This window comes from Ceratocystis lukuohia (genome assembly GCF_044167205.1).
Source record: "Ceratocystis lukuohia strain C4212 chromosome Unknown Supercontig7_pilon, whole genome shotgun sequence".
Taxonomy (NCBI): domain Eukaryota; kingdom Fungi; phylum Ascomycota; class Sordariomycetes; order Microascales; family Ceratocystidaceae; genus Ceratocystis; species Ceratocystis lukuohia.
The window spans coordinates 1,543,335-1,554,799 of record NW_027263526.1 but is presented as its reverse complement, the minus strand read 5'-3'; the positions used below and the strand labels follow the sequence as shown (position 1 = coordinate 1,554,799).

Here is an 11,465-nt window from a genome sequence, read left to right as displayed (position 1 = left end):
GCTTTGCTCTTCACCTGTCAGGTAATCGACCCGAACAAAAGATCCCTATGGCACCGCTGGTGACCGGGATTGGAGGACGGATTGATGGCCTACACAGGCCCATATACGGCGACCGAAAAAGCAGTCTTCTTACGGCCGAATCGAGAAGTCTGGACTCGAAAAACCTACATTTTTCTTGATCTGATCCCACGTCATAGAGATCCACGGAGCCACGACGCAGGTCAAGCTTAGATAGTTTTAGGTAGAGAATAAATACAACAACAACAACAACAACAACAACAACAGAAGAGCATTATCTCCGGTCTTGTGGTCTAGTGGTATGATTCTCGCTTAGGGTTAACCCTACAGCATAGGTTGCGAGAGGTCCCGTGTTCGATCCACGGCAAGACCCTTCTTTTGCCGCGTAATATTTATTTTGCTCCTTTTTATATGCTTAGCTGGCTGATTTGCTTCTGCTCATATTTCGTTCTCGGATAAGACATCTCTGTACGACGTTGTGAGCCATGATTCTTTTTGTCGCTAGTTTGAGAGTGGTAAAAAATCAGCTTGCTACGGTGACACAAACCTATGACATTCTTTAGCTTACGTACTATACTCACCGTGTATTACGTAGAATAGATGAATCGTAAGATGTAACTATAGTATGCACCCCCCCCCCCTCATGGTGAGTTTGAATAGTTCTCATAGCCTGTATATAAACTGCTTTCACAGTCCGAGTTATATATCTACCAGAGTACGCCCACAAATAGCCCCACGACGCCATGAAAACACGAGCATAGCTAAAGCTTTACTCCGCTATGAATTATGTCATTAAGTTTGCTTTGCGACACCGCCGTTTCCTGTACATACAAACCATCTCTACTCCAGCTCCGAAAGAAACTTTTCGCAGTCCAGAGCAGCCTGGCAGCCCGAACCAGCGCTGGTGATAGCCTGTCTGTAGCGCTTGTCTTGCACGTCGCCAGCAGCAAACACGCCTTCTACCGAGGTCAAAGGCGTGCCAGGCTGCGTGACAATGTAACCGTCCTCGTCAAGCTTCAGTTGGTCCTTGACTAGAGCTGTGGCGGGGTCGTGCCCAACAGCATAGAACAGGCCATTGGCATCCATGGTATCGGTCTCGCCAGTAGTAGTATTCTTGACGACGAGCTGAGTCATGAGACCATTGGAGCCTAGGATCTTGTCGCCCGCCGCATTGAAACGAACAGTGACCTTTTCATGACTCAAAAGGCGGTTGGCCATTGTCTTACTAGCGCGCAGGTGGTCCTTGCGCACAAGCACAGTGACATGACTACCGTACTTGGTTAGGAAAAGAGCCTCCTCAGCAGCCGAATCGCCACCACCGATAACGACCAGTGGTTTATTGCGGAAAATGGGCACGGCACCGTCACACACAGCGCAGGCTGACACGCCGTTCTGCCAGTATTCCTCCTCACCAGGGAGGTGAAGACGGCGCGCAGAAGCGCCGGTAGCGAGAATAATAGAGTCAGCCGTTGAGGTCTCGGTAGGGTTAAACTCGGTGCTGTATTTGAAGGGCCGCGATGATAGGTCGAGCTTAGTGACAGTGTCGGTGATGATTTCGGTGCCGAACTTTTCGGACTGCTTGCGTAGGTTATCCTACAAAGAGTGGTGTTAGAATAGACACCAGGGCATACCATCCCAAAAGCCCCAAAAAAAACATACCATCAGACTCTGGCCATCGATGCCGTCAGGGAAGCCAGGAAAGTTCTCAACCTCAGTAGTCGTAGTTAGCTGACCACCAGCAGCAATACCGTTAGCCATGAAACCTTCGTATAGGACGGCTGGGCATAGTTAGCACAAAGGGACTCAATACAGATCTAGGAGATGGGTTTAGCTCGGAAGCTCAACTTACGTTTCAGCTCGGCACGGGCCAAGTAGATGGCAGCCGTGTGGGCAGCAGGGCCCGAGCCAATGACTATTAAAAAAGGAAAAAAGGAGCCGGTTAATATGTATAACGAGTAATGCGGCGTGATGCTCGGATCAGGCTTGGTTTAGATAATGGGGTAGCAAAGTATATTTGTGTGAGGCTCTGCGTGATGCAAGACTTACTAACAACCTTGCTGTGCATTCTGTGATGCGCGACCTCGTTTGCTGATGTAAGGGAAGACGAGTAAGAACTAAAAGTGTGTGGCCTTGTTTGAGTCACGGCAGCAGTTGTAGCGGCAATAGAGAAACCAGTCGCTGCGCGAAAGGTCCGACGAAAGGCAGAAGAAAACAGCTTGACTGATTTTAGCAAGAATGAATGAATGAGAAAAAGAGGGTAGGGGGCGGAGACAGAAGTTATAGAATAGTGTGGGCGGGAAACCTGAAGACTGAAGCGAGAAAACAGAAAACAGCAAAGAATCAAGATGGGATCTTTGACAACAGAACTTGACCGATAATTAATCTTAATAATTCTACTTTTTTTTAACGCGGCCTTATTAGAGAGCGATAGCGGGGTTGGTGGGGCAGCCAAGAATAGGGTTTGGGTTTTGAAACAGTAAGCTAAGATAAGACAATTCTCGCTTCTAAAAACAGGGCTTCCGAACTTTTTCATGCGTGGGTAACTACTCGACTTTACCTCGATCCTCGAGGCCAGAAGTCGGCGACGATCTTTATGACAAATAAAATCTTGCTCACCTCCTTCTTGACGCCCCTGTCTTCCCTTCGCTTTTCTCCGAACAATCATCATCATCATCAAAGGGAACAACATGACGCAATCCAACTTCCTACCATTATCCCCAGCCCGCTCCTCGGATACCGGCAACGCTGCAAGGATAATATCCGAGCAACGCATGAACATAAGACAGGGGAAGGGAAAGTTTCAAGAAAAACTCGAGGATCCAACTCCTAATACAGTTACGCTAGCTTGAAAGATCGCTAGACGAAGCTCTCCTCTGCTACCAAAGCTTACTCTTTGCATGGCTTAATCGCGTCTAAGCCCCCCAAGTCAGTCCTTATCAATCTGTAAATGCAAGTTTTGAGGTTGAAGAGCACCTGATTATCGCGTTGCTTTTTGCCCCCCTGTACTTGGCTCTTCATCTCCTACTAGTTCTGCGACGTCCGCAACCCGCCTTCGGCCGTTAACAAGTAAGTTCATATGTAAACATGAGATTATTCCTCCTACCCCCTAAATTCTTTCTGCAAGAAGGTCCTTTGGTACTACATTGGGTCTTTAGCCTTGGGCAGCGTGTGGTCCGTGTATTCATATTGTGTAGTTCTTAACCCATTATACAACATGGTTAATCCATATTAGTTCCAGCCGAGCTGCCCCCCCACCCTTCTTCAATTTTGTATTTGCTCACCGTCTGTCCTCGCCAGGCGGTTGGCTCCCGTCACGCTTTCCAAAGCGAGCCCCTAAAGATCCGATATCGCGCTTGAAGAACATTCCAAAGTTCTTCAAGTTTTCATTAATTGTAGCCTTTTCAAGGCCTGCGCCTGGTTTATCTGCCCCGCTACTGGTTCCTGTGCCCATTTCACGTGCTGCACTAAGAAGCTTTTCGCCTAGTGACTGTGCATCAAACTTTTGCAGCCCACTACCAGTGGCAGCGCCCGATCCGCTTGCTCCCATGAGACCTGATGAAGGTGTTCCTACAGTATTGCCTGCTGATCCAGGAATACCCAGACTGGCGCTGCCAAGGCTGCTACCGTTCATGAGTGGTGTGAGAAGCGGTGAGTTCTGCACAAGCTTGTCACGTGTAGAGGGGCCGTCGCGATGTATGGCATAGAGTTCGAGTAAATGGCCCTGGTCAGATTTTCGGACGCCTTTGAGCTCTAGGATTTTGCGGAAGTTGGTATCTGAACGGTCCGCAATATGAATTAGGTATGCTTGGACTAGTGCTTCAGGTGGTGACGGGCGCACTTGTAGGGTTTTGAGGAGGGGGTCAATCTTGCCCATGGCCTGGGTCACACGCTTGACAAAGCCGGCAGGCGGCACATGGGGCTCATCGGTGGGATTGTGGAAGGCGAGGAGGGATTCAAAGGCCTTGGTAAGTACGTATTTGTCGAGGAGCATCTGTAGGGAAAGGGCTCGTTAGCATTTTTTGCCTTCTTTTCTCCTTTACTTCTCTTCTTCTTTTTCGCTGTGTCCTTACCTGTTCGGCTCCCACTTCTGATACAGGCCGGCACTGTACGACACTCGAAATAAATGAACTGGCCACGTGCTCAATTAGATTATCACAGAATGCCCGCGCATACTGTGTCTTGAACACAACAGCAAGAATCTCCTTGGCTTTGCTGTTGACCTGACGAACCAGCTCCCCAACATATGTGCTTTGATCACCCACACTGTCCATTGTGCTCCAGTTAGTGTTGCGCATCTCGCGCCAAGCAGGTTGGGATTCTGCCTCTACACAGCGTACCAGAGCCAACACCGAAGCACTGGCAACACCAAGGAATGCGTCGGCTTGCGATGAAAGATCAACTTTTTCAGCAAAATCAGCATCGATGCGTTTCCTAATGCTTTCCTCTAGTTGCGTGGCATTGATATTCCAAAAGTCGGCCGTGTTGAGAACCAAGATTATGTCGTGCACCGACGATCCATTAGTCTGTAGTACGTTTAGGAGTACATTTTGCGCGTAATCGTCTAGATACTGTGCAAATATGCGTGACAGCTCTAGTAGACGCTCACTAGTTGAGAGCTTAGCACATTGTGAGAGTGTAAGTTTGTAAAAGTGGAATAGCTCTATGGCTGATTGAACGACGGCTTGTGGAGAGAACTCTTCGTCTGTTTGCAATAGAGGCTGCATGCGGTACTTTGGGACCATTTCAGCCAGTTGTCGATCCTGAGACTCTACCCATAGGCTGAGATATGGCTCAAAAGCGACCGAAATCAATCCGTTGAAGCCGTGCGGCTTGTCTTCTACACTGTTAAGCGTATCAATACTTGCGCGAATATCGCTCGTCCAACGTTGCTCTAGGCCCTGTTCAAAGTCCATTGTTTCTTGGAGACAGCTGAGAAGTAGATTAACATCGAGCTTGCTGCCATCCATGCGTCGCATGCTCTTTTCCAAGATTCCGCGAAAATCATCACGTGTGCCCTCGCAAAACGCTGTTGTTAGAGCCTCGCCAACACGCCAATGAGAAGGAAAGATGCTTGCATGCTCTTCGTGTGTCTTCATCATGCGCTTGAACCACGCGTAACGCCGCCCAATATTGTCTAGGCTGCCGGCTTCATCACTGCCCCTGAATACTTGGCGGTACTCACGCAACTCTGTGTTGATGTACCACGTCATTAGACGCGCACGTGCGGCATCACCTAATGCATCCATGACGAGACACGCCTCAACAAGCATGGCTTTACGCAACGAGATCTCATCCTTGGCAAAAGCGACTTCAAAGTCCTCGCATATTTGCTCAAGCAGCTCGCGCTGAGACTCAGCCACGCCCTTGCTCAGCTTAGCAATTTGGTCAATGCTACGGTAGCTGTTAAAGTGCTTCATCAACTGTACTACAGCTTGTAGCAAGCCAGCGCATTCACGGTACTGGCGAGTACGTGCAAGCCCGCGAAGCTGCTCATATGCTGTAGTTAACATCTGCAAGCGCTTAAGCGCCGTCATGCTGCGTGTCAAATTCTTTTTGGTGCCATCAAGGCGCTTGATATCGGCTGTCATAGATGTGATGTTGTGCTCAGTCTGCACAGCCTGGTTGTGCACAACGTTGATTTTCAGGAAGACAGAGGCGAGTTCGCTTTGGGCATTGCTCATGCGCTCGAGTGTTGAGTTAGTCTCGTAGGCCTGGGCGACTTCGAGAGCCGATATGGATCTATGTAGGCCATTTTTATGTGTGCTGATTGTCTGTGCGACAGAGGATATCGAAGAGAGGGAGTGTGTGCTTGCGAAAAGAAGATTAAGATGATCTATAGGGTCGTAGTTTACTGCGGGGAGTTAGAAGAAAGGAAATAACAAAACGGACGCCAAGTATATGTTGGGCCATCTCGGAGCTCACCTGCATCTAGAGACGAGGGCTTGTTGATCCCATTCATGGCGTCGTTGGTAATGTCTGCCCACAAGATTTTCTGTGGTTCTGTTGTTATAGCTTGAAATTAGAAGGCTGGAAAAGGAAAACAAATTATGAAAGTGGAAAAAAGGCTGCAAGGGAAATAAAGAGCTGCTCGGTTTTAGTTACGCGACTTGGTGTTGGTTAATATTTGTCATGGAAGCTTGTGAAGCTACTTGGTGAGGACAGTAAGTCGTCAAGGCCACATGTTATTGATCACGTGTAGGGGGTTTCTGTTTCAAGGGTTAAAGGGGACCATACCATATAGCACCATTCAGTTATGCATCTTATCGATAAGACTAGGAGCTTCTATTGTCCAAGCCTAGAAACTTGATATTTTAATTCGAACAACTTCAAACAGGCATACGCACATGCACAAACAACACTCAGCAACATCAAACCATACTACCAAAGTCTACATTGACGTGCCATAATCTGTAGTCGACCATAATACACCCTAATCATGGCTATGTCTACTAGCATTTCGCAATTAGCAGCCGACGTGCTAGCTAACAACGCGCCAGCTTACTCATTCAACTTCAGCCCTTTCCTGCGTCTAACACATCATCACGGGCTTCCCGCTGACCGACCGATTTGTAAATCATACGCAGCGGGTACATGTCCAAACGGAACTAAATGCTTGGAGAGGCATGTTTCCGATCCTAATGCACGCACAACCGGACCTACAGGTGGACTCAACTCACTCGTGTGCAAGCATTGGCTACGTGGACTATGCAAGAAGGGTGAGCAGTGCGAGTTTTTACATGAATATAACCTACGCAAGATGCCCGAGTGCAATTTCTTCTCCCGCAATGGGTTTTGCTCCAACGGGGAAGAGTGCCTTTATCTCCATATCGATCCCCAGAAGCGCATGCTGCCCTGCCCACATTACGAACGCGGGTATTGTCCACTGGGGCCTGACTGCTCGAAGCGCCATTTGCGCCGAACCATTTGTCCGTTCTACCTAGCTGGTTTCTGTCCTGAGGGCCGTGAGTGCACTCTTGGTGTCCACCCGAAGTGGAATGTGAATCTTGAGAGACCCACGCGTATGGCCGACAAGTTGCTCATGGACGAGGCCCTCGCGGCCCAACGTCGCGCTGAGATGGAGCGAGAAGAGGCTGAAAAAGCCCGTATGGGCGGCGGTGGATATGATCGGGAGGATACAACAGGTAGAGGTGGATTTAGACATGGAATGAGAGGGAGAGGGAAGTGGCGTGGCCGCGGTGGCGGAACTGGCCATCGTCGGGGACAGTATTAATGGCGAAAGGGGGCTGGTATTGAACGCTAAGATATGTGGCCGGTCTTTTTTAGTTTTTAGGCGTTACCCACTTAGGTGTTTTCCATAGGCATGGTTCTACAAAGCTCGTTAGCTCATAATAAAAGCAACATAGATGATAACGATCATGTATATATTCATTAGTAACATGTTGAACACATGTACTCATATAGGTTAGAAGCATCAAAACGCGGGGAAACAGTACATAAGAATATACAACTATCGCAGTAGATTGAAAAACCAAAAGAACAGGAAACAGGAGATCAAATCGCCAAGGGCAGATTCATCTCGCATCAATGTAGATGTAACATGCAGGAAAGGCAAGTTTTCAGACAACGTGATAATGAGAGTGTTTGGAAATGGTGAGTAGAGTATACGTGCAGTAGAATCATAAAAGCAAAGGAAATCAAGGGCGAGGGAGAGAGGGAGGGAGGGAGGGAGGGTATCGAACAAAAGGGAACGGACGGGAAACGAGGGAAAGGGCGGGATACAATTTAGCAAAGAAGGACAGTAATTGTCTTACTTCCACACGTTGCTAGGCTCATCTGCCTCATGTGATACAGCTATAAAATCTTTCGACTCGGTCATCTCGTCCCCATCCTCGTCGCCCATCATTTCTTCATCGTTCTGATAAGATACTAGCTCATGCGTATTCTGCCAGCTATGCAGCTCATCGACTTTACGCACACCCATCATCCACGTTACTAGGCTGCGTGGCACCCAGCGACCAACAAAGCCGTAGACATTAGCACCGAGACCAATACGCACAACGTCGCTAGTGACTGAGCCGTCAATGACATCAAACACGGCGTTATGCAGATAGCGCAACGAGCTACCACGCAGGCCACGAATGCGGCCCCCACTAATAGCTGAGGCACTACTAGTCACGTAGTTGCGGCCGTAGGCGTGGCGAGCGTTTTCAGGCCAGCTAGTAGCGTCGGCATCAGCGCTGGGCAGGAGTCCCTGTGGATGCTGAGAGCTTCGTGATGGTGAGAAGGAGCTAAAATCAAAGGTTCCGAGCTGAATGTGGGTGACGGGGATAGACAATGGACGCAGCTCAGCTGCAAGCACTTCGGTGAATGCAGAGAGCGCAGAGCAGACAGTGGCTTCGGGCGCATGAAAGGGCGGGTTGATAGAGGATATGATGGATGGCGTGAAGACCATGACCTTGGGTGGAGCCCATTTCTCGCCAGCGGGAGTGAGTCGTGCGGTGAGTAGTGGCAGAAAAGCCTGAATAGTGAGAATTGGGTGTAGCAGATGGGTGTTGAAAAGATCGGCAAAGCTACTAGGCGGTATGGTCGCAATGGGAGAGGTCTGATAGCTAACGGATGGAATCAAAATAACACCCTTGAGGGCGAGATAGTTAGGAGTGACAGTGGGGCCGGGCGAATGCCGGGACTGAAGGTAGTTCGCAAAGCGCTCAATAGCAACACCAGCGCGCGGAGGCTAAAGCAGGCGAAGAGTTAGTAAAGAAGAGTCCTCTAGTCACATGCTAAAGTTTGTGGGGTACACTTACGTCGGTTATGTCTATACCCAGCGGGCGAATATCTGGCCGAGCCATCCGCTGTAGTAGCAACTCATCATCAGGCCCGTTGCACACAACATAGACAATGAAGCCCTTTCGCTCCAAATCCAGCGATAGTGCCCGTGTCAGCGGAAGCGTAGGCGACCCAGCCACAACGACAACCTCGACTCTTCCATTATTCTTTGCACGACGGGCTCTACGGATCTTGCGTGCTGAGGCGGTGCTGCGATACGTCTTGTAGGCTATGGTGCCAGTGAAAATTACAGTAATACCGATCAACACACGGTTACGCACAACCCAGGTCTGCGCACTTTCCAGCATAGACTGCGGGATTACAGGCTCGGGCGGCGGCGTAGGAAGGGCCGGGCGGATGGACGAGGGCAGCCAATCGACGGATGATAGAGAGTTGCGTACGGTGCCGGCAGCGAAGTCAATCTGCTTATCAACAAACTCGGCTACATTATTAGTGTAGTGCTGTAGCTGACCAGGGAGGTTCTGGACCTAGAGGAGAGGAAAGACAGACGGGTTAGCCAGTGGCCAGTGGCTATTGTAGACACCCGGTAAGGCGGATGGCTAACACGGGTAAGTGAGGGGCTTCCAGGCAAGGGTTCATACAATTCCCATGATTGCATCTTCAGTCGACATGGTGCGAGTTGTAATGAATGATACACAGAAGAGCAACAGAAAAATACTTAAACCCCGGTTCTTTCTTCTTTACATTAGCTTGGCGAGAAGAGAAGAGAAAATTGAAGACGGAATAGAGCCTGATATAATGTGGCTGGGCCAGGAGTTGACGATGCAAAAAAAAAGTGGCGTTCCTAGACCTTTCAGCCTCGACAAGTGAAGGATTGGGCTTACTTGCTTCAGTCCTATATTTACAGCAGGTTGTAGCACTACAGCCCTAAATTCAGCAATCTAGATTCTAAGGCATACTAAGCCTTCTCAAATATTTCCATAGCTGCTGACGTGACTGTACATCTGGCTTGTGATATTTAAAAAATTAAAGCACAACTGAACCTAATACTTCGTTCGTTTGCATATTGTTACCCTGAATCAATTTTCAAACAACCCCTTTGTCATGGCATTAATGATCACTAAATCACTAATAGTGTAATAGCACTATGCTTCATGCTAAACAATAGCACTTAGATTATCTGCCGTGGCTCACCGCTTTCTAAAGCTTGTGCGTTGACATTAATGCCCGACCCCACTGAAGACAGACAGGATAACTTACAAAGCAAGCATGGGCCAGTTTTCATGGTGCCGAAGCGTTAAAATTCACTATGTAAGGTTTGCTAGAGAGCTAATGACCTCATTACTCTTGTAAACCCTAATATTCAATAACCCTAATACATTCGCCTCTTGCTTTCGCCACATCACACTCTCCTTGCCCGACATCGCAGACGAACATATGTTATAGTTTCTCCTTCCGCTGTGTTCTTGCACACATGCTGTAGAATCCCAACTGCCTCTGAGATAGCCCCCTCTCTATGTTCTTCTGGAATGGCTTCCCACACCTGTCTTCCCATTAGTCTAACCCACCCATCCACACCCGCTGCATCCGCTGGTGTTGGTCTCCATTCACGCTCAACATCCAGGACTAAGAAGCCCCCAACTTCTGACTGTAACATATGGGTGACATATGCTTCGTCGGGAAAGAACCATGGGTCTATAGAGATGGCAGCCTGCAAACCAATGTGACGAGCAGCAGCCATCAAAATGGCGGTACGCATTTCACTAATGTTACCCAAGCCCCCCATCTCGAAGACAAAAAGTCCACCGGGCGCAGTGGCTTCTCGGACACCACGAAAGAAGGAGGTGCGTGTAGATGTAGACGATAGAATCCAATGCATAGCGGCATTGGAGAAGACTTTGGTAAAGATGCCGGTAGTTATGTGTGAGAGGGCGTCTAGCTTGCTGCAATCGGCAACTACAAAGGGTTCACTGATGTTAGAAAATAAAAGCCAAGGCCCCAAGGTATGAAAGTACACCAAGAGTGCTAGAAACTAGATAGAACAATGAAAACACCGATTTACACGTACCTTCAAAACTTGCATTTTCATCTGGCACCAATTTCCTTGCTGCCTCAATCATAGCAACTGAACTATCTAGTCCAGTGAGGCGTCCTGAGCCCTGCCGCAAGACCCGAATGAACTGTTCATCAAGGATCCCATCTAGAATAGTGTTAGAGTAAGACATTGCCGTCTCATACTGGGCTTTCTCCCTTACCACCACAGCCTAGGTCTAGGACTACATCGTCCTTCTGAACATCGAGCCATTGCACGACTTTGGTAGCCAGCTTGGGCACAAAAGAGGCCGAGGATTGGTATTCCTGACCTTTAGTTAATAAAATATCGGGTGGTATTTGTTGTGATGATTGTCTCATACCTCAGCAGTCCAGATATCTTTCCGGTGTGTCATTGTAGGAATGATCGAGAGATGAAGCTTGAAGCAGAGAAAGACAGAGAATTACGGCTCAGAAGATGCCTGATTTATACCGACACAAAAGCATACAAGCTCTCTATTTATCTTTGGTGACAGCAGGGGTGGATGGCTGCCGCCGACCTCGGACTTCTGTTCCCTTTTGGGCAACTTACACTTCGCTTCAACCTAGAATTTGTCTACGTGTATATCCCTAACGTAGCTGGGCATGAAGTAAGCACAAGTTCCTGC

At 48.7% G+C, this 11,465-nt stretch overlaps 4 protein-coding genes across 4 annotated transcripts; 1 reads left to right on the top strand and 3 right to left on the bottom strand.

Moving 5' to 3' along the window:
- Window positions 1-858: 858 nt before the first annotated feature.
- Window positions 859-2,083, bottom strand: HOO65_070317 (Thioredoxin reductase; the record flags this gene model as incomplete). The annotated part of the gene is made up of 4 exons (XM_071005065.1): window positions 859-1,611; window positions 1,678-1,796; window positions 1,868-1,930; window positions 2,065-2,083. The coding sequence occupies 4 exons, from the start codon at window positions 2,081-2,083 to the stop codon at window positions 859-861; spliced, it is 954 nt and encodes a 317-aa protein (XP_070857035.1).
- Window positions 2,084-3,295: 1,212 nt separating this feature from the next.
- HOO65_070316 (subunit of vp52-54 complex) lies at window positions 3,296-5,977 on the bottom strand (the record flags this gene model as incomplete). Its single annotated transcript, XM_071004890.1, has 3 exons — window positions 3,296-4,009; window positions 4,089-5,851; window positions 5,941-5,977. The coding sequence occupies 3 exons, from the start codon at window positions 5,975-5,977 to the stop codon at window positions 3,296-3,298; spliced, it is 2,514 nt and encodes an 837-aa protein (XP_070857034.1).
- Window positions 5,978-6,775: 798 nt separating this feature from the next.
- Window positions 6,776-7,249, top strand: HOO65_070315 (mRNA 3'-end-processing protein YTH1; the record flags this gene model as incomplete). The annotated part of the gene is made up of 1 exon (XM_071001304.1): window positions 6,776-7,249. One exon carries the CDS (start codon window positions 6,776-6,778, stop codon window positions 7,247-7,249), a length of 474 nt encoding a protein of 157 aa, XP_070857033.1.
- A 537-nt stretch (window positions 7,250-7,786) lies between these two features.
- Window positions 7,787-11,213, bottom strand: HOO65_070314 (DUF1776-domain-containing protein; the record flags this gene model as incomplete). The annotated part of the gene is made up of 7 exons (XM_071004845.1): window positions 7,787-8,713; window positions 8,784-9,247; window positions 9,651-9,661; window positions 10,335-10,722; window positions 10,835-10,966; window positions 11,022-11,124; window positions 11,181-11,213. The coding sequence occupies 7 exons, from the start codon at window positions 11,211-11,213 to the stop codon at window positions 7,787-7,789; spliced, it is 2,058 nt and encodes a 685-aa protein (XP_070857032.1).
- Between the last annotated feature and the right edge of the window lie 252 nt (window positions 11,214-11,465).